The sequence below is a fragment of the Bufo bufo genome, chromosome 4, assembly GCF_905171765.1.
Source record: "Bufo bufo chromosome 4, aBufBuf1.1, whole genome shotgun sequence".
Classification (NCBI taxonomy): domain Eukaryota; kingdom Metazoa; phylum Chordata; class Amphibia; order Anura; family Bufonidae; genus Bufo; species Bufo bufo.
Genome location: NC_053392.1, coordinates 201,541,082 through 201,563,834, shown reverse-complemented (window position 1 = coordinate 201,563,834; position 22,753 = coordinate 201,541,082). Strand labels below are relative to the sequence as shown.

At 42.2% G+C, this 22,753-nt stretch overlaps 1 protein-coding gene across 2 annotated transcripts in view; it reads right to left on the bottom strand.

The window, feature by feature from the left end:
• Positions 1–22,753, bottom strand: part of FNDC3B (fibronectin type III domain containing 3B) — a 420,792-nt gene that overhangs the window by 84,300 nt on the left and 313,739 nt on the right. For both annotated transcript variants that reach the window (XM_040428242.1, XM_040428241.1), the window contains exon 21: positions 19,941–20,090. In XM_040428242.1, coding sequence (XP_040284176.1) covers positions 19,941–20,090 — 150 coding nt within the window. The remainder of the gene's footprint in view (positions 1–19,940; positions 20,091–22,753) is intronic.

The following is a 22,753-nucleotide window of genomic DNA, read 5'->3' as shown; positions in this document are numbered from 1 at the left end:
GTCTTATGTACAACATCTGATTTGTGTTCTATGTTCTTTTGTGAATAAAATATCAAAATATAGTAAAAAAAATATAATTCTACAAATGTTGCATGATGCTTGATAAATTTGGTTCATCTTTAATTCTAACACTTGTTACTCCACTTTCTACACGTCGCAGTTGATAAACCTAGTTCAAATCAGCAGAACAAGCTAACCATGTCCACTTTTCCTCCTACTTTTTGGTGGGAACTCCACTTTTAAAAATGGGAAACAGAGTAAATCTTTGGCAGAAAGTCCTATTTTGTGACTTTTTGTAGCCAGAATTCTGGAGTGCAGGGCATGATAAATTCCCCCCATAGCCTTTCTGTCAATGAGAATCTCCCTATATAGCTGTCTACATAGACACATACTTGTGCTTCACCTGATTAAAACGCTGTTCTTCTTTTGTTGATCCGAGGTTCTGTTCGCGAGTTATAACAATTTTTCTAAATATGCATATTAGGCCATTGGCGCAAAGAGGGTGTCACCATTGCTTTAGTTGCACCCAAGCTCCCCTCCTTTCTGTGTTCAGCCCCTCCCTGGCTGTTTTGCATGACAGGGCCAGGCAGTGGCAAAGCAGCGGCGCTTGGGTGCTACAAGAGCAAGATTGCATATAAAGAAATAGTATCATAGCTTGGGAACGGAGCCTCGGATCAATAAAATAAATACAGCGTTTTAGGCCGGGTTCACATTGGCGTTGTGAACTCCGGCACTGCAATCCGGTCACTGTATCCGCGTACATGCCGGATTTCAGCGGGACAAAAAAATGCTACACACAAAAATCGGCATATATGCCAGAAAGCAGCCAGATTACTGCTGGATCCCATTATAGTGAATCGAAATGCGGCGGTACACGGTGGTATCCGGCTATGCCAGATACAGTGAACTCCGGCAGTCTGTTCCCCCGCCGAAGCACAGCTATGTCTATGCAAACAGTTTGATAGGGAGGTCACTGGTGACAGACTTTCACACTAGCGTTCGGGTGTCCGCTCGTGCGCTCCGTTTGAAGGGACTCACGAGCGGCCCCGAACGCATCCGTCTGGCCCTAATGCATTCTCAGTGGAGGCGGATCCACTGAGAATGCATCCGCCTGCCAGCGCTCAGCCTCCGCTCCGCTCAGTGAGCGGACACCTGAACGCTGCTTGCAGCGTTCGGGTGTCCGCCTGGCCGTGTGGAGGCGAGCGGATCCGTCCAGACTTACAATGTAAGTCAATGGGGACGGATCCGCTTGAAGATGACACTATATGGCTCAATCTTCAAGCGGATCCGTTCCCCATTGACTTTCAATGTAAAGTCTGGACGGATCCGTTCAGGCTACTTTCAGACTTAGAAAATTTTCTAAGTAATAATGCAGACGGATCCGTTCTGAACGGATGCAAACGTCTGCATTATCGGAGCGGATCCGTCTGATGAAACATCAGACGGATCCGCTCCGAACGCTAGTGTGAAAGTAGCCTAAAGAAAACCAACAGCTTCCATGTTAAGATCACCCAGATGTGAAACTGTACAGGCAAAGGAAATCGTTTATCCTGATAGTTCCAGTTTATATCATGGGTCAGAGTGGAGAGCAGGGAAATCACTCATTTGCTGAAGTTTACACTACTGCTGGGTGCAAGGCAAAAACCTGGAGCGCACAAGGAGGTCTGATACCAAAGCTTTCAGGATCTTCAGGCACTAATGTTTCTAATGTTTGTATTTAAATTTGGCAATGGGCCCCATTAACTTACTGAATATTTTACTTTGTAAATGAGCACAGAAGTTTCATATATCAAAGTGAAACCACCAAGCATTTCAGAGTTCTGTATGAACTGCTCCTGGTGATGACACTTTGCCTCCAGAAACATTTATAACCCTTAGAAGGTAGCCTGGAGTAAGTCTTCAGAGACACTTTGTAGGTAAGAGACACTGAACCGCTCACAGGCTTAGACGTTTTTCGACAGTCTAAGACCAAACAAGCCCTTGCAGACCACTGACCTCTACCAGTAGAGGTGCGTGTCTCAATCTGCTGCTTAGCACCGTCACCTTCTATAAGTAAATACGTCAGTAATATGCTCTATGGTGCATCCTTGAAAACATTCCATTCTTAAAGGGTTTTTGTTACTTCAGCAAATGGCATTTATCATTTAGATAAAGTTAATACAAGGCACTTACTAATGTATTGTGGTTGTCCATATTGCCTCCTTTGCCGATTCATTTTTTCATCACATTGTACACTGCCCGTTTCCATAGTTACAACAACCCTGTAATCCATCAATGGTGCTCATGATTGCATGCTATAGGAAAAAATGCCTGGTAGGCAGATTTTGCTGGACTGGTTTTTAGACACCATGTCCCATTTGAAAGCCCCCCAGATGCACCCCTACAGTAGAAACTCTCAAAAAGTGACCCCGTTTTGGAAACTACGGATAAGGTAAAAGTTTTATTGGTATTACTTTGGGATGCATATGATTTTTGATTGCTCTATATTACGTTTTTTATGAGGCAAGGTAACCAAAAATGGCTGTTCTGGCACAGTTTTCATTTTTTGTTTTTTACAATGTTCATCTGACAAGTTAGATCATGTGCTATTTTTATAAAGTAGGTTGTTATGGATGAGACAATACCAAATATGACAACTTTTTTGGGTTGTTTGTTTCAGTTTTACATAATAAAGCATTTTTGAAAAAAAAAAAAGATTTTTTAATGTCTCCATATTCTGAAAGCCATAGTTTTTTTTATTTTTTGGGCGACTGTCTCATGCAGGGTCTCTTTTTGCGGGATGAGATGATGGTTTGATTGGTACTATATTAGGGTGCGTATGACTTTTTGATCGTTTGGTATTACACTTTTTGTGATGTAAGGTGACAAAAAGTGGCTTGTGGTCATGTGATATTTTTATAGAGCAGGTCATTACTGACACAGAGATACCTAATATGTCTACTTTTTTAAAAATGTATTTCACTTTAACACAATAAAAACTAAAAATAAATAAATGAGGCTTTAGTGACTCCATATTCTAGAGCTATATATATTTTTTTTTTTTTGGGCGATTGTCTTAGGCAGGAGCTCTTTTTTTTGCAGGATGAGATGACGGTTTGATTGGTTCCATTTTGGGGGGCATACACCTTTTTGATTGCTTGGTGTTGCAGTTTTTTTGATGTAAGGTGACAAAAATGGCTTTTTTGGCACAGTTTTTATTTTTACGGTCATTATCTGACGGGGTATATTATGGGACATATTTATAGAGCCGGTCGTTACGGACGCGGCGATACCTAATAGGTGTCACCTGCTGCAATGACGTACTATTACGTTATGTGTCACGAAGGGGTTAAATATTTCTTCTTTCATGGATTGTTGTTTTCTATCTTCTGAAAACACGTTTGTTTGATATGCAAATTAGCCAGACAGGTGCCCGGAGGAGCATTAGAGGATTATTTTCGCACGAAGGAGCCCAGGCTGCAACGTGTAGGCCACCCCCCCACAAATCTCCCAGGTTGAACACGACACTGGGCTCAGCGCATGCCCAGTTGCAGAGTTGCAGGCACAGAAAATGATTAATGAGCCACTCCCCCTTGGTGTGAGCATGGAAGAGGACGCAGAATATGCCGCAACATGGTGTGCGACAGAATCTACCCCAGATATGGCGTATATCTGTTCGTAAATGACCCCCTAAGTGCTATAAGGCAATAGCTTTACTTGCGATGATCCAGGTTCCTTTAAGAAGATCGATGATCCATAGCTAAGAAGATCTAAGCAGTGTGAGTTAGGAACATTATGGCTGCCCTGACTAATGCACAGTTTACTTAACAGCGATCAGTCTTCTTAAATTGCCAGTTTCTTTTGTACATTTCTTACAAGCCGTTGCTATAGCAAGAGGTGCTAATATAGTTTCGAGAGCTGATTCAAGGACGCGCACATGGAGGTAAATATAGGTTTCGCTTTGCTCCAGGCGCATCCTTTATCTAGAACGAAATGAAAACCTTTCATCATTTTCTGGCCTGTCACTGCTATTATTTTCAGATAGATCTTGTGCACGAACCATCAATAAAATTAGCTGGTAAACTCTTCACTTTTGTGTGTACTCATTGGGGAGGATTTATCACAGCTGGTGCAAAGAAATACTAGAAACCAATCAGATTCCTCCTTTCATTTTTTGCAGCTCCTTTTGAAAATGAAAGGCGGGATCTGATTGGTTGCTATGGGCAACTATCTCAGTTTTCCTTTGCACCAGCTTTGAAAATCTTCCCCATTATCTTAAAACTGGCTGCATTAACCTTGTTATCCCAGACAGATTAGCATATTCTTCTCTGAAATGAGTTACTAAACTACAGTACAACCATTCTTCTGTCCGTCAGTGCATGAAAGGGGTTGTGTCACAAAGCATATTGTACCTTTTTCAAACTAGCACCTGGAGCTGAATACTTTTGCAATTGCATGTTATGAAAAATGTATTATGGCAAGCGAGCTATTCAATAAAATGTATCTGTATAGCGCCACCTGCTGTTTGTTTTTTTCCTTATTTTTTGTCTGTCTCACTTAGCTGCTCACACGCGCTCAGTTTAAAGCCTCATTCACACGTCAGTGTTTCGGTCAGTGATTTCCATCAGTAGTAGTGAGCCAAAACCAGGATTGGAGCCTCCACAGACATAAGGTATAAGGGAAAGATCTGCACCTGTTCTGTGTTTAGAGCCGCACCTGGTTTTGGCTCAAAATCACTGATGGAAATCACTGACCGAACACTGACGTGTGACTGAGGCATAAATCTTCAACTGCCATCAGCCATAGGATCTGTTAGAAGCTGTGGCAGTTACAAGAGAGAGCTGCAGCAGAAAGGACACAGCTGCCAGGCTGAAGTTAATCTAGCAGAACAATTGGAGAAGTGAATGTGGAGCTCTCTGGATCCATGTGTGGTATAGGGCTGGTTCTAGCTAGTACTGTATGCTGTCTGAATTTAATCATGGCATAATCCCTTTAAAGCCTTGATTTATCAATCTGGTTTTGTCTTTATTTTAGAGTAAATTGGGACTTTTCTGTAATTTTTATTACACATTTATCAATTGTTTGTGACGTCTTCCAAATTGTTCCACCGGTAAAGATTTCCCTGTGCTATCAGAAAATGACCTATTGTTTAAATCAAATTTTTATGTTAAACATATTTTTTACAATTGTTGCTTTTCTCTCCGTCACCTTTTCCATGTCCCTATCTATATTATTAAAGAAATGCTAAAATGCTGCAGTTTTCACACTGGCCACTAGACCTAAAATATGTAAAAACGTCCTGTTTTTGGAGACTAACCAGATCAGCCGTAGACACTGGACAGGTGGAGACCTCATTGACTTCTATGGGGAGGCATGCTCTGTGACCAGGGCAGAGGTCAGGAGAGGGTAGATAAACTGAGATATCAACTACTGTGAATGGTTATTTTTCCCGGTAACAAGCATAAATAGACACCATAGCAAAGACTTTCATATAGACAGTTAATTTCCAGACAAACAGCAACAGGAGCATGACAAATGGGACTACTAAGAGTCAGAGTTGAGCAAACTGATTCAGAAATTCGACTTAAAAAAATAAATAAAAAATCTGATTCTACAAACCGGATTCCAAAAAAGTTGGGACACTATACAAATGGTGAATAAAAACTGAATGCAATGATGTGGAGGTGCCAACGTCTAATATTTTATTCAGAATAGAACATAAATCACGGAACAAAAGTTTAAACTGAGAAAATGTACCATTTTAAGGGAAAAATATGTTGAATCAGAATTTCATGGTGTCAACAAATCCACAAAAAGTTGGGACAAGGCCATTTTCACCACTGTGTGGCATCTCCCCTTCTTCTTACAACACTCAACAGACGTCTGGGGACCGAGGAGACCAGTTTCTCAAGTTTAGAAATAGGAATGCTCTCCCATTCTTGTCTAATACAGGCCTCTAACTGTTGAATCGTCTTGGGCCTTCTTTATTGCACCTTCCTCTTTATGATGCGCCAAATGTTCTCTATAGGTGAAAGATCTGGACTGCAGACTGGCCATTTCAGTACCCGGATCCTTCTCCTACGCAGCCATGATGTTGTGATTGATTCAGAATGTGGTCTGGCATTATCTTGTTGAAAAATGCAGGGTCTTCCCTGAAAGAGATGACGTCTGGATGGGAGCATATGTTGTTCTAGAACCTGAATATATTTTTCTGCATTGATGGTGCCTTTCCAGACATGCAAGCTGCCCATGCCACACGCACTCATGCAACCCCATACCATCAGAGATGCAGGCTTCTGAACTGAGCGTTGATAACAACTTGGGTTGTCCTTGTCCTCTTTGGTCCGGATGACATGGCGTCCCAGATTTCCAAAAAGAACTTTGAATCGTGACTCGTCTGACCACAGAACAGTCTTCCATTTTGCCACACTCCATTTTAAATGATCCCTGGCCCAGTGAAAACGCCTGAGCTTGTGGATCTTGCTTAGAAATGGCTTCTTCTTTGCACTGTAGAGTTTCAGCTGGCAACGGTGGATGGCACGGTGGATTGTGTTCACTGACAATGGTTTCTGGAAGTATTCCTGACCCCATTCTGTGATTTCCTTTACAGTAGCATTCCTGTTTGTGGTGCAGTGTCGTTTAAGGGCCCGGAGATCACGGGCATCCAGTATGGTTTTACGGCCTTGACCCTTACGCACAGAGATTGTTCCAGATTCTCTGAATCTTCGGATGATGTTATGCACAGTTGATGATGATAGATGCAAAGTCTTTGCAATTTTTCGCTGGGTAACACCTTTTTGATATTGCTCCACTATCTTTCTGCGCAACATTGTGGGAATTGGTGATCCTCTACCCATCTTGGCTTCTGAGAGACACTGCCACTCTGAGAAGCTCTTTTTATACCCAATCATGTTGCCAATTGACCTAATTAGTGTTAATTGGTCTTCCAGCACTTCGTTATGCTCAAATTTACTTTTTCCAGCCTCTTATTGCTACTTGTCCCAACTTTTTGGGGATTTGTTGACACCGTGAAAATTGGAGTCAACGTATTTTTCCTTTAAAATGATACATTTACTTGGATTAAACGTTTGATCTGTCATCTACGTTCTATTACAAATAAAATATTGACATTTGCCATCTCCACATCATTGCATTCAGTTTTTATTCACAATTTGTTTAGTGTCCCAACTTTTTTGGAATCCGGTTTGTAATTAATCAGAATTTAGATTCAAGAAAAAGACAGATAGAAAGAGAAAGAAAGCAATAGATGAGATAGATATAGATATATAGATAGATAGATACTAGAGATAGATAGATACTAGAGAGAGAGAGATAGATACTAGAGATAGATAGATACTAGAGATAGATACTAGAGATAGATAGATACTAGAGAGACAGATACTAGAGATAGATAGATACTAGAGATAGATAGATACTAGAGAGAGAGAGAGAGAGAGAGAGAGATAGATACTAGAGATAGATAGATAGATACTAGAGAGACAGAGATACTAGAGATAGATAGATACTAGAGAGACAGAGATACTAAAGATAGATAGATAGATAGATACTAGAGAGAGAGAGATAGATACTAGAGATAGATAGATACTAGAGAGACAGAGATACTAGAGATAGATAGATAGATACTAGAGAGAGATAGATAGATACTAGAGAGACAGAGATACAAGAGATAGATTCTAGAGAGAGAGAGAGAGATAGATACTAGAGATAGATAGATACTAGAGAGAGATACTAGAGATAGATAGATAGATAGATACTAGAGATAGATACTAGAGAGAGAGATAGATACTAGAGATAGATAGATACTAGAGAGACAGACACTAGAGATAGATACTAGAGATAGATAGATACTAGAGAGAGATACTAGAGATAGATAGATACTAGAGAGACATATACTAGAGATAGATAGATACTAGAGAGACAGAGATACTAGAGATAGATATATACTAGAGAGAGAGAGATAGATACTAGAGAGAGATACTAGAGATAGATAGATAGATACTAGAGATAGATACTAGAGAGAGAGATAGATACTAGAGATAGATAGATACTAGAGAGACAGATACTAGAGATAGATAGATACTAGAGATAGATAGATACTAGAGAGAGATACTAGAGATAGATAGATACTAGAGAGACATATACTAGAGATAGATAGATACTAGAGATAGATAGATACTAGAGAGAGATAGATACTAGAGAGAGATAGATACTAGAGAGAGATAGATACTAGAGAGAGATAGATACTAGAGAGAGATAGATACTAGAGAGAGATAGATAGATACTAGAGATAGATACTAGAGATAGATAGATACTAGAGATAGATAGATAGATACTAGAGATAGATAGATAGATAGATACTAGAGATAGATAGATAGATACTAGAGATAGATAGATAGATAGATACTAGAGATAGATAGAATTGGGACACTTTCAATTCAGATGAAATGTATTCAGTCCCGAATCGGTCAGCTGATTTGTCTGAATGGGACCAGAATTGAATTTAAACACATTGACAAAGTACGGTATATCTGCTTCTATTTGGATAGCTATGTTGGGGAAGTCACCAGGCTGTGATTCCTCTACACAAAAAATGTTCAAAGAAAATGGAAACGATGGGGGAGATTTATCCAACTGGTGTAAAGGAGAACTGGCTTAGTTGCCCATAGAAACCAATCAGATTCCACCTTTCATTTTCCAAAGGAGCTGTTCTAAGCCAGTTCTACTTTACACCAGTTTGATAAATCTGCCCCAATAAGTATTTAGTAAGGGCATGTACACCATCCTACAGTATGTGTATTTTAAAAAGACAGATTCTATATAACCACCTCAGCCCCCAGTGCTTAAACACCCTGAAAGACCAGGCCACTTTTTACACTTCTGACCTACACTACTTTCACCGTTTATTGCTCGGTCATGCAACTTACCACCCAAATGAATTTTACCTCCTTTTCTTCTCACTAATAGAGCTTTCATTTGGTGGTATTTCATTGCTGCTGACATTTTTACTTTTTTTGTTATTAATCGAAATTTAACGATTTTTTTTGCAAAAAAATGACATTTTTCACTTTCAGTTGTAAAATTTTGCAAAAAAAACGACATCCATATAGAAATTTTGCTCTAAATTTATTGTTCTACATGTCTTTGATAAAAAAAAAATGTTTGGGTAAAAAAAAAATGGTTTGGGTAAAAGTTATAGCGTTTACAAACTATGGTACAAAAATGTGAATTTCCGCTTTTTGAAGCAGCTCTGACTTTCTGAGCACCTGTCATGTTTCCTGAGGTTCTACAATGCCCAGACAGTACAAACACCCCACAAATGACCCCATTTCTGAAAGTACACACCCTAAGGTATTCGCTGATGGGCATAGTGAGTTCATAGAACTTTTTATTTTTTGTCACAAGTTAGCGGAAAATGATGATTTTTTTTTTTTTTTTTTTTTTCCTTACAAAGTCTCATATTCCACTAACTTGTGACAAAAAATAAAAAGTTCTATGAACTCACTATGCCCATCAGCGAATACCTTGGGGTCTCTTCTTTCCAAAATGGGGTCACTTGTGGGGTAGTTATACTGCCCTGGCATTCTAGGGGCCCAAATGTGTGGTAAGGAGTTTGAAATCAAATTCTGTAAAAAATGACCTGTGAAATCCGAAAGGTGCTCTTTGGAATATGGGCCCCTTTGCCCACCTAGGCTGCAAAAAAGTGTCACACATCTGGTATCTCCGTACTCAGGAGAAGGTGGGGAATGTGTTTTGGGGTGTCATTTTATATATACCCATGCTGGGTGAGAGAAATATCTTGGCAAAAGACAACTTTTCCCATTTTTTTATACAAAGTTGTCATTTGACCAAGATATTTATCTCACCCAGCATGGGTATATGTAAAAAGACACCCCAAAACACATTCCTCAACTTCTCCTGAGTACGGGGATACCAGATGTGTGACACTTTTTTGCAGCCTAGGTGGGCAAAGGGGCCCATATTCCAAAGAGCACCTTTCGGATTTCACTCCTCATTTTTTCCTGAATTTGATTTCAAACTCCTTACCACACATTTGGGCCCCTAGAATACCAGGGCAGTATAACTACCCCACAAGTGACCCCATTTTGGAAAGAAGACACCCCAAGGTATTCCGTGAGGGGCATGGCGAGTTCCTAGAATTTTTTATTTTTTGTCACAAGTTAGTGGAAAATGATGATTTATTTTTTTTTTTTTTTTTTCATACAAAGTCTCATATTCCACAAACTTGTGACAAAAAATAAAAACTTCCATGAACTCACTATGCCCATCAGCGAATACCTTGGGGTCTCTTCTTTCCAAAATGGGGTCACTTGTGGGGTAGTTATACTGCCCTGGCATTCTAGGGGCCCAAATGTGTGGTAAGTAGGTAAATGACCTGTGAAATCCGAAAGGTGCTCTTTGGAATGTGGGCCCCTTTGCCCACCTAGGCTGCAAAAAAGTGTCACACATCTGGTATCTCTGTATTCAGGAGAAGTTGAGGAATGTGTTTTGGGGTGTCTTTTTGCATATACCCATGCTGGGTGAGATAAATATCTTGGTCAAATGCCAACTTTGTATAAAAAAATGGGAAAAGTTGTCTTTTGCCAAGATATTTCTCTCACCCAGCATGGGTATATGTAAAATGACACCCCAAAACACATTCCCCAACTTCTCCCGATTACGGAGATACCAGATGTGTGACACTTTTTTGCAGCCGAGGTGGGCAAAGGGGCCCATATTCAAAAGAGCACCTTTCGGATTTCACAGGTCATTTTTTACAGAATTTGATTTCAAACTCCTTACCACACATTTGGGCCCCTAGAATGCCAGGGCAGTATAACTACCCCACAAGTGACCCCATTTTGGAAAGAAGAGACCCCAAGGTATTCGCTGATGGGCAAAGTGAGTTCATGGAAGTTTTTATTTTTTGTCACAAGTTAGTGGAATATGAGACTTTGTATGAAAAAAAAAAAAAAAAAAAAAAAAAAAAGCATTTTCCACTAACTTGTGACAAAAAATAAAAAATTCTAGGAACTCGCCATGCCCCTCACGGAATACCTTGGGGTGTCTTCTTTCCAAAATGGGGTCACTTGTGGGGTAGTTATACTGCTCTGGCATTTTCCAGGGGCCCTAATGTGTGGTAAGTAGGTAAATGACCTGTGAAATCCTAAAGGTGCTCTTTGGAATATGGGCCCCTTTGCCCACCTAGGCTGCAAAAAAGTGTCACACATGTGGTATCGCCATATTCAGGAGAAGTTGGGGAATGTGTTTTGGGGTGTCATTTTACATATACCCATGCTGGGTGAGAGAAATATCTTGGCAAAAGACAACTTTTCCCATTTTTTTATACAAAGTTGGCATTTGACCAAGATATTTCTCTCACCCAGCATGGGTATATGTAAAATGACACCCCAAAACACATTCCCCAACTTCTCCTGAGTACGGCGATACCAGATGTGTGACACTTTTTTGCAGCCTAGATGCGCAAAGGTGCCCAAATTCCTTTTAGGAGGGCATTTTTAGACATTTGGATACCAGACTTCTTCTCACGCTTTGGGGCCCCTAGAATGCCAGGGCAGTATAAATACCCCACATGTGACCCCATTTTGGAAAGAAGACACCCCAAGGTATTCAATGAGGGGCATGGCGAGTTCATAGAAATTTTTTTTTTTTGGCACAAGTTAGCGGAAATTGATATTTTTAATTTTTTTCTCACAAAGTCTCCCGTTCCGCTAACTTGGGACAAAAATTTCAATCTTTCATGGACTCAATATGCCCCTCACGGAATACCTGGGGGTGTCTTCTTTCCGAAATGGGGTCACATGTGGGGTATTTATACTGCCCTGGCATTCTAGGGGCCCTAAAGCGTGAGAAGAAGTCTGGAATATAAATGTCTAAAAAATTTTACGCATTTGGATTCCGTGAGGGGTATGGTGAGTTCATGTGAGATTTTATTTTTTGACACAAGTTAGTGGAATATGAGACTTTGTAAGAAAAAAAAATAAAAATTCCGCTAACTTGGGCCAAAAAAATATCTGAATGGAGCCTTACAGAGGGGTGATCAATGACAGGGGGGTGATCAATGACAGGGGGGTGATCAATGACAGGGGGGTGATCAATGACAGGGGGGTGATCAATGACAGGGGGGGTGATCAGGGAGTCTATATGGGGTGATCACCACAGTCATTGATCACGCCCGTGTAAGGCTTCATTCAGACGTCCGGATGCGTTTTGCGGATCCGATCCATCTATCAGTGCATCCGTAAAAATCATGCGGACATCTGAATGGAGCTTTACAGGGGGGTGATCAATGACAGGGGGGTGATCAATGACAGGGGGGTAGTATGATGCTAATACTACGCTTAAAAAGCGAGATGCTTGGTCAATGCATTTTGTACAAAACCATCTAAGCCCGTATGCCAAACGTCAAGGCGATCTCTGTTACACGGGTCCTAACACTAAATACTACCTGTTATGCGCCATAATGACCGCCATAAAATTCAGGGAGTGTTGGACCCACATGCATGCTGGATCCACTCTGCCTTTTTCCGTTTTTTGTGCCAAAATGGCCTCCATTTCAAGGGATGCAGGTACCAACATGCATGCTGAGCCCACTCTATACCCTTCCTGGTGCTAAACAGCTTCCAATGAATGTAGTGAGAGCAGGCCACAGCTTTATACTGAAAATAATTAAAATCAGCCTATGGGGCAGACAGGCTAATCAGGAGTGCACGACTCGCTGGAGTGCCACATCTCCAGCATTGTAAATCTGCAAAAAAAGAGGGTTAGTCAGCACCTCCCAGTGCTGACTAACCCTCTTTTTTTGCAGATTTACAATGCTGGAGATGTGGCACTCCAGCGAGTCGTGCACTCCTGATTAGCCTGTCTGCCCCATAGGCTGATTTTAATTATTTTCAGTATAAAGCTGTGGCCTGCTCTCACTACATTCATTGGAAGCTGTTTAGCACCAGGAAGGGTATAGAGTGGGCTCAGCATGCATGTTGGTACCTGCATCCCTTGAAATGGAGGCCATTTTGGCACAAAAAACGGAAAAAGGCAGAGTGGATCCAGCATGCATGTGGGTCCAACACTCCCTGAATTTTATGGCGGTCATTATGGCGCATAACAGGTAGTATTTAGTGTTAGGACCCGTGTAACAGAGATCGCCTTGACGTTTGGCATACAGGCTTAGATGGTTTTGTACAAAATGCATTGACCAAGCATCTCGCTTTTTAAGCGTAGTATTAGCATCATAATTTTTGTAAGCATTGTTGTACTTTGTCTAATTTGCAGAGTGCTGCCGCATTGTCTCCTTTTTTTCCTCTAGGTCTTTGCCATGGCGGCGTGCACCTGCGCACTGGGAGGTGCTGACTAACCCTCTTTTTTTGCGGAGTCTATATGGGGTGATCACCACAGTCATTGATCATGCCCCTGTAAGGCTTCATTCAGACGTCCGGATGCGTTTTGCGGATCGGATCCATCTATCAGTGCATCCGTAAAAATCATGCGGACATCTGAATGGAGCTTTACAGGGGGGTAATCAATGACAGGGGGGTGATCACCACAGTCATTGATCATGCCCCTGTAAGGCTTCATTCAGACGACCGGATGCGTTTTGCGGATCCGATCCATGTATCAGTGCATCCGTAAAAATCATGCGGACATCTGAATGGAGCTTTACAGGGGGGTGATCAGGGAGTCTATATGGGGTGATCACCACAGTCATTGATCATGCCCCTGTAAGGCTTCATTCAGACGTCCGGATGCGTTTTGCGGATCCGATCCATCTATCAGTGCATCCGTAAAAATCATGCGGACATCTGAATGGAGCTTTACAGGGGGGTAATCAATGACAGGGGGGTAATCAATGACAGGGGGGTGATCAGGGAGTCTATATGGGGTGATCACCACAGTCATTGATCATGCCCCTGTAAGGCTTCATTCAGACGTCCGGATGCGTTTTGCGGATCCGATCCATCTATCAGTGCATCCGTAAAAATCATGCGGACATCTGAATGGAGCTTTACAGGGGGGTAATCAATGACAGGGGGGTGATCACCACAGTCATTGATCATGCCCCTGTAAGGCTTCATTCAGACGACCGGATGCGTTTTGCGGATCCGATCCATGTATCAGTGCATCCGTAAAAATCATGCGGACATCTGAATGGAGCTTTACAGGGGGGTAATCAATGACAGGGGGGTAATCAATGACAGGGGGGTGATCAGGGAGTCTATATGGGGTGATCACCACAGTCATTGATCACGCCCCTGTAAGGCTTCATTCAGACGTCCGGATGCGTTTTGCGGATCCGATCCATCTATCAGTGGATCCGTAAAAATCATGCGGACGTCTGAATGGAGCTTTACAGGGGGGTAATCAATGACAGGGGGGTGATCACCACAGTCATTGATCATGCCCCTGTAAGGCTTCATTCAGACGACCGGATGCGTTTTGCGGATCCGATCCAAGTATCAGTGCATCCGTAAAAATCATGCGGACATCTGAATGGAGCTTCACAGGGGGGTGATCAGGGAGTCTATATGGGGTGATCACCACAGTCATTGATCATGCCCCTGTAAGGCTTCATTCAGACGTCCGGATGCGTTTTGCGGATCCGATCCATCTATCAGTGCATCCGTAAAAATCATGAGGACATCTGAATGGAGCTTTACAGGGGGGTAATCAATGACAGGGGGGTAATCAATGACAGGGGGGTGATCAGGGAGTCTATATGGGGTGATCACCACAGTCATTGATCATGCCCCTGTAAGGCTTCATTCAGACGTCCGGATGCGTTTTGCGGATCCGATCCATCTATCAGTGCATCCGTAAAAATCATGCGGACATCTGAATGGAGCTTTACAGGGGGGTAATCAATGACAGGGGGGTGATCACCACAGTCATTGATCATGCCCCTGTAAGGCTTCATTCAGACGACCGGATGCGTTTTGCGGATTCGATCCATGTATCAGTGCATCCGTAAAAATCATGCGGACATCTGAATGGAGCTTTACAGGGGGGTAATCAATGACAGGGGGGTAATCAATGACAGGGGGGTGATCAGGGAGTCTATATGGGGTGATCACCACAGTCATTGATCACGCCCCTGTAAGGCTTCATTCAGACGTCCGGATGCGTTTTGCGGATCCGATCCATCTATCAGTGGATCCGTAAAAATCATGCGGACGTCTGAATGGAGCTTTACAGGGGGTTGATCAATGACAGGGGGGTAATCAATGACAGGGGGGTGATCAGGGAGTCTATATGGGGTGATCAGGGGTGATTAGGGGTGATCAGGGGCTAATAAGGGGTTAATAAGTGACGGGGGGGGGGGGGGGGGTAGTGTAGTGTAGTGGTGCTTGGTGCTACTTTACTGAGCTACCTGTGTCCTCTGGTGGTCGATCCAAACAAAGGGGACCACCAGAGGACCAGGTAGCAGGTATATTAGACGCTGTTATCAAAACAGCGTCTAATATACCTGTTAGGGGTTAAAAAAAACACATCTCCAGCCTGCCAGCGAACGATCGCCGCTGGCAGGCTGGAGATCAACTCTCTTACCTTCCGTTCCTGTGAGCGCGCGCGCCTGTGTGCGCGCGTTCACAGGAAATCTCGTGTCTCGCGAGATGACGCGTATATGCGTGACTGTGCGCAGCGCTGCCACCTCCGGAACGCGATCCTGCGTTAGGCGGTCCGGAGGTGGATAAAGAAGCTAAAGAAGATAAATATTTTTTTCTCAACTACATTTGCATTTTTGTTATTGCTCAAGGCCTACTGGTTTACAACTAGGTTTTTGATCCATACACATATGACTATTGTCAGCTGGATCCATCATTTTCAGCAGGACTGACTGACAATATAATGTGTAGGGGCGTCTCTTGTCCTTCCCGCAGTCAGAGAGAATATCAATTTTAGAGGTGTCTTTCAGCAGCATTTCTTGCTTTAGCCACTGAAAACACATGCTCACTTGGCCAATCGTGTCTATTTATGGGGGAGTCCGAAAAATAGCTATTGAAGGTGTATGGGACAGATTATCTTTCTTCATTTGTAGCGTAAGATCTAAAAACGTAACCCCGTCTCTAAGGAGTCCTACAGAAATGATGAGGGATTTTAGATATCCATTTTAAGAAAATTTTATTTGGATTTTGGAACATTTCTTTTATAAAGAAGTAGTCCTAGATAATACCTGGTGGAGTGGGGGCACACTACAAAGCAGCACGCTGGTAACTGAAGATAAGGTCAAGACAGCAATTTTGCTGTTACATTATTTTAACATTGGCACCAGCAATTTATGCTAGAACTTACACACACACACAAGAATAAAAAAAAAAACTAAATTATGTTTCAACCCAGGGCGGGAAATCATTACATTAATCATTTGTGACCTACAAAGGGCTTAAAATAGACTGAAATTAGGACTGTAGGAAGCAAATACTCTTGAGAATACCAACGATCTTTGAAAAAACAAGACGGACGGAAAAACATTAAAGGGGTTCTGCAGTTTTTTTAAACTGATGATCTATCCTCTGGATAGATCATCAGCGTCTGATCGGCGGGGGTCCGACACCCGGGACCCATGGCAATCAGCTGTTTGAGAAGGCAGCGACGCTCCAGCAGTGGTGCTGCCTTTTCACTGTTTACCGCTGGCCCAGTGACGTCACGACTAGTATTGATGGCCTGGGCGGGGCTAAGCTCTGTTCACTTGAATGGAGCTTAGCCCCGCCCAGGCTAGTGATACTAGTCGTGACATCACTGGGCCTGCGGTAAACAGCGAGTAGGCCGGGACACTACTGCCAGCGCCGCTGCCTTCTCAAACAGCTGATTGGCAGGGGTCCCGGGTGTCGAACCCCCGCCGATCAGATGCTGATGATCTATCCAGAGGATAGATCATCAGTTTAAAAAACTTCAGAACCCCTTTAAATATTAGTAGTCATACAGACCACATTGATTGCGCAGAATACTAAAATGACTAAATTAACTTATGCCAACCAAGGCAATGAGACCTATCTTGACCCAGGTGTTACTTAAAACTTCACTTTTATTTTTAGTATACTAAAACCTACATCACAATAGGTAAATGAAAAAAGGGGGCGGGTACCTATTGTGATGTAGGTTTTAGTATACTAAAAATAAAAGTGAAGTTTTAAGCAACACCTGGGTCAAGATAGTTCTCATTGCCTTGGTTGGCATTAGTTAATTTAGTTATTAAAATACCTTACCCAGGTTCTGTCCTAAATTTATTTCTTATGTTAATACTAAAATGGACGGCACAGGCGTGAGATTTGCGGGGCACGGAGGAGACCGAGGATGTCAGTCAGCTTTACAAGGGCGTGCCAAACGGTGAGAAGACGGAGCCTCTAGGTGCTGCAGCAACGACCCACTAGCACCTAGATGCTCATTTGCATATTAAAAAAGTCATTAATCAGCGCGAACGGCGGTCAGGCAGGGACATATAAGTCCTACAGTTATGTTCTGCTGACATTAGCACCTCGCTAATGTCAGCCAGCTACATAACGATTTTTCTGATGACAGAAACCCTTTCAATAAGACCTCAAAAGAATGTAGTTCTTCATGACCAACCACTTTGGCGTTCAACACAGCATCATGTCCAACAAAGAGAGTGTGCTGCAGAAGAACTATCTAGCCTTTTCCGACTATTTTTACACATGACAGGCCTATTTAACTTTAGTTGGAGTCAAATTACACAAAGGAATTTGCACAACTTTGAAAGAACTTTATACTAAAGAGATATACTTTAGTTTATAAAATAATATAAGCTACATAAATATAAAGAGAAATATTGGTGTAAGGAAATATTACGGTCACTGCCTAAAACCACAGCCAACAAACTTAGAAGCTGCTATTGGTTTTCCTTAACCATTATGGTTGGTAAGAAGCTAAGGCTACCCCTAGGTTCCTCAACAGAGCCCGCCACAGGGCTAGATGGACTTGGCTGCTAGGGACCCAAGGTTATGTCTGCGGCTTCTGGTAACAGAAAACTGGTGAAAGTTTGCTAGCAGCAGACCTGCCAGAATGACTGAGAGAGCAAAGAGTAGTAAACAAGCAGGGAAAACCAACCAGTAGAGCTAGATAGTGCCAAGATAGCGGACAAGGGGTTAATATAGAAAGAAGACACAGTCGAAATACTGAATCAGTATAAGCCAAATCAACAGATCGGTGGGTTAATCCAAAAAAACAAGACACAGAAATTTGTAGAATCCAAATCAACAGATGAGGAGTTAATCCAGAAAACAAGACACAGCCAGATTACCAGGAGTTCAAATGTGGTAACAGAAAGTAGCACAAAGTGCAGGACTCAGCAGGGTACAACAAAATCCCAGGCCATGGCAATCACTGCATTGCAGTGTTAAAACCCCCTACATAGCTCTGGTACTGGACTTTAAGCCAGGAACCTGACTCCTATGTTGCCCAGCTGGGGACAGCCATGCACAGTATATTGCAGAATATAAAATCAGTGATACAGTCCTAACCTCAGTATCTGAGGAAAGGGATTTAAGGGGTCATTATTTCAGAAGACTTAAACGGATTCTGTCACCAGGTTTGGGGCTATAGAGATACGGACATGCACGGCTGTGAAGGAGCCCAGCACCGCCTATGTCTCCTCCTTTCATCAACGATAGATAGCCGTAATCTCGCGATGCGCGAGCTCGCGCATGTGCAGTTCTTTCCCTGAAGCTGATGCCAGCACAGGGAAAGAACACTATACCGGCACTGCGCATACGCGAGCTCGCGCATCGCGGGATTACGGCTATCTATCGTTGATGAAAGGAGGAGACATAGGCGGTGCTGGGCTCCTTCACAGGCGGGCGTGGCTGGGCACAAGGAAGGTTAGTGCAGCCCCTTGGACACATTCAACACTCATTTAAATATCTATAAAATCCTTTTTTAAAGAAATTAAAACCACACAGCCCTATAGGACACATATATTGTGGACATGCTAGCGGCGATCTAGCCGTGCATGTCCATATCTCTATAGCCCCAAACCTGGTGACAGATTCCCTTTAAAGGTAGGCAGACAATGTCATAGAGCAGCAGGAAATGCTAGCAGAATGCTTGGGTGTATAGGGAGAGGCATTACTAGTAGAAAGAGGGAGGTGCTCATGCCGCTCTACAGAGCACTAGTGAGACCTCATTTGGAGTATTGTGCGCAGTACTGGAGACCATATCTCCAGAAGGATATTGATACTTGGGAGACAGTTCAGAGAAGAGCTACTAAACTGGTACATGGATTGCAGGATAAAACTTACCAGGAAATATTAAAGGACCTTAACATGTATAGCTTGGAAGAAAGACGAGACAGAGGGGATATGATAGAAACTTTTAAATACATAAAGGGAATCAACAAGGTAAAAGAGGAGAGAATATTTAAAAGAAGAAAAACTACTACAAGAGGACATAGTTTTAAATTAGAGGGGCAAAGGTTTAAAAGTAATATCAGGAAGTATTACTTTACTGAGAGAGTAGTGGATGCATGGAATAGCCTTCCTGCAGAAGTGGTAGCTGCAAATACAGTGAAGGAGTTTAAGCATGCATGGGATAGGCATAAGGCTATCCTTCATATAAGATAGGGCCAGGGGCTATCCATAGTATTTAGTATATTGGGCAGACTGGATGGGCCAAATGGTTCTTATCTGCCGACACATTCTAGGTTTCTATGTTTCTATTCCCTAGGAAAACTCCTGACAGTTGGAAGAGGAAAAAAAGCAGGAGAGCAAAAAAATTTGGAAAATTAGTCTATTGCACATTATAACATTTTTCAACTGTGTGTAAAGGTCAACGATGGACTCAAACCATAGTTATTAGCTTGGGTGGCATGGTCATCGTCAGAATTTTGCCAGCAGAAGTATAAATATTGTCTTGTTTCACCCCAAGCAGTTTTTTGTTTGTTTGCAGTGTATTTCAGAACTCTTTGTCACACATACCTGAAGCTGGCAGCAGTACTGTGTTGCTGGTGACAAATCAGACACCTGGAAAGTAGTATCAGAGCCACTGTAAACTAATTCTAGAGTGTCCTCTTCTTTACCCCACTGTAGTCTGTAACCCGAGATGTCTGCTCCATTGCTCTCAGGACTCTGTTGGGAGAAAGGAAAAAAAAAAATCTAAATAACCCTGAACACTAATCAGTTAAACTGAATGAAACCCTGATAACAGATGAGCTGGCACAAAATGACTATTATGCTACAAGCAGCCAATCACCATTTGTTGTGCCTGACACTATATAAACTGAAAGCGCAATAACTAAATAATGGCAAGCAATTAGACACTGGCACTGCAAGTGACAAGCACCGTAATGTGTTCCTCTGAAGAAAGCATTTACATTCCACTTTCTGTATCAGGGAAAAGACGCTGACTTTTGAGCCGGCTACTTTAGGATTTGTTGGACAATATTTCATAAATTAACATTAATTATATTCAAAATTATACTTTTTCGTGGAAAGAAATCGGTCACCATGAAATCTAGCAGTTTATTAAAGGGAAATGTCAAATTGCATGCATGTTACTCAATGAAAAGAACAATGGTTCTTGAAATGCCACTGACAGGAACATGTGAGTCAGGCTTCTCTAACGAATAACCTTTCATAATAACAGTTACTGCAACCTACAGTACAGTATGCGGCAAATGCTGCACTAAAATAGAACTATATCCACACAAAAAAAAAACAGCTCTCACTCTCAAATCAAAAGCATTTCTAAAAACAGCAGGTATGTGGAAGCGCAAATATCCACACAAGGAAATGCATCCTTATTAAGGGCAAAACCACACAACCTGCACCTTCATATGAAGAGAATCTCCATGGAGATATGGTTTCCATATCTTGAACTGATGAAGGTTAATAAGCCAGAAACAGCCATGTGCAGGTTAGAATACATAGCTGTAATTTTTTATTGATCCATGGTGCAATGTTTCAGCTCACTAAATCAAATCTTTATCAAAGGAGCTGATCAGAACATGGCTTAATAAAAAAATAATTATTATAAATATAAATAATATAAAAAATATTATGATTATAAATGCGATACATTTTTTCTAGTGTAATTGCATTGGGTAGCACGGTGGCTCAGTGGGTAGCACTGGTGCTTTGAGGCCTGGCAGCACTGGGGTCCTGAGTTTGAATCCAACCAAGGACAACATCTACATGGAGTTTTATTCTCCATGTGTTTGTGTGGGTTTCCTGCCATACTCCAAAGACATACTGATAGGGAAATTAGATTGTGAGCCCCATTGGAGACAGCTTGATGCTAATGTTTGCAAACTGCAGAGGAATACCTACAGTATTTTGATGTGAGAGCTGTTTTTATGTGTGGATATAGTTCTATTTTAGTGCAGCATTTGCCGCATACTGTAGGTATATAGTAGTGCTATATAAGTGAGTATAATAATAATTGTACTGTAGTGACTGGCATATCATTACTTTGAATACTTTCTGTAAAGCTTAGATAGCGGTTGGCCGAGTGTGCAGGTATTCTGAATGGGAATTAGCCATTTCCAGACACCTCTGGCCTACGTACAAAATATCAGGTTTATTGAAATCCAACATGTTCGATCCGATCTTTTTACCAACATCTATCACTGGGAAAGAGTCAGGATAAAGATACAGAAATACAGTTTTAAAAATTCTTCCCTGAACTGTCATGATCTGTGCTGGAACACAAGGATATAATAGGTCAAAAGCACAAATATAATTAACTTTAGCCTTTGATGTCCTAATTGGATCCTGACAGTGAGAAGTCTGTGTACATTCCCAGTCTTGTACATGCTGTGTACATTCCCAGTCTTCTCGATGAGATGACTCAACTCTGTTTAACAGTTAGGCTACTTTCACACTTGCGTTCGGTGCGGATCCGTCTGGTATCTGCACAGACAGATGCGCACCTATAATGCAAACGCTTGCATCTGTTCAGAACGGATCCGTCTGCATAACAGTTTTTTCAGATCTGATTTTTCACATCGTGAAAACTCAGATCCGACAGTATATTCTAACACAGAGGCGTTCCCATGGTGATGGGGATGCTTCAAGTTAGAATATACTAAAAGAACTGTGTACATAACGGCCCCCTGCTGCCTGGCAGCACCCGATCTCTTACAGGGGGCTGTGATCCCCACAATTAACCCCTGGCCACCAATATAATATAATACTGGGGAGGGAGGGGGGCCGCACTTGCCACCAATGAATATAATACTGGGGAGCGAGGGAGGGAGGGGGGCGGCACTGGCCACCAATGAATATAATACTGGGGAGGGAGGGGAGCCGCACTGGCCACCAATGAATATAATACTGGGGAGGGAGGGAGGCCGCACTGGCCACCAATGAATTTAAAACTGGGGAGGGAGGGGAGTCTGGCACCTGATCTCTTACAGGGGGCTATGATATGCACAATTAACCCCTCAGGTGCGGCACCTGAGGGGTTAATTGTGCGGATCACAGTCCCCTGTAAGAGATCAGGTGTTGCCAAGCAGCAGGGGGCCGTTATGTCCACAGTTCTTAGTATATTCTAACTTGAAGCATCCCCATCACTATGGGAACGCCTCTGTGTTAGAATATACTGTCGGATCTGAGTTTTCACGATCTAACTCAAATCCGATGGTATATTCTAACATAGAGGCGTTCCCATGGTGATGGGGATGCTTCAAGTTAAAATATACAATCGGATTGGAGAAAACTCTGATCCGATGGTATATTAATAGGGACTCCTGACTTTACAATTGCACCATATTATGTCAACGTCAAATGGA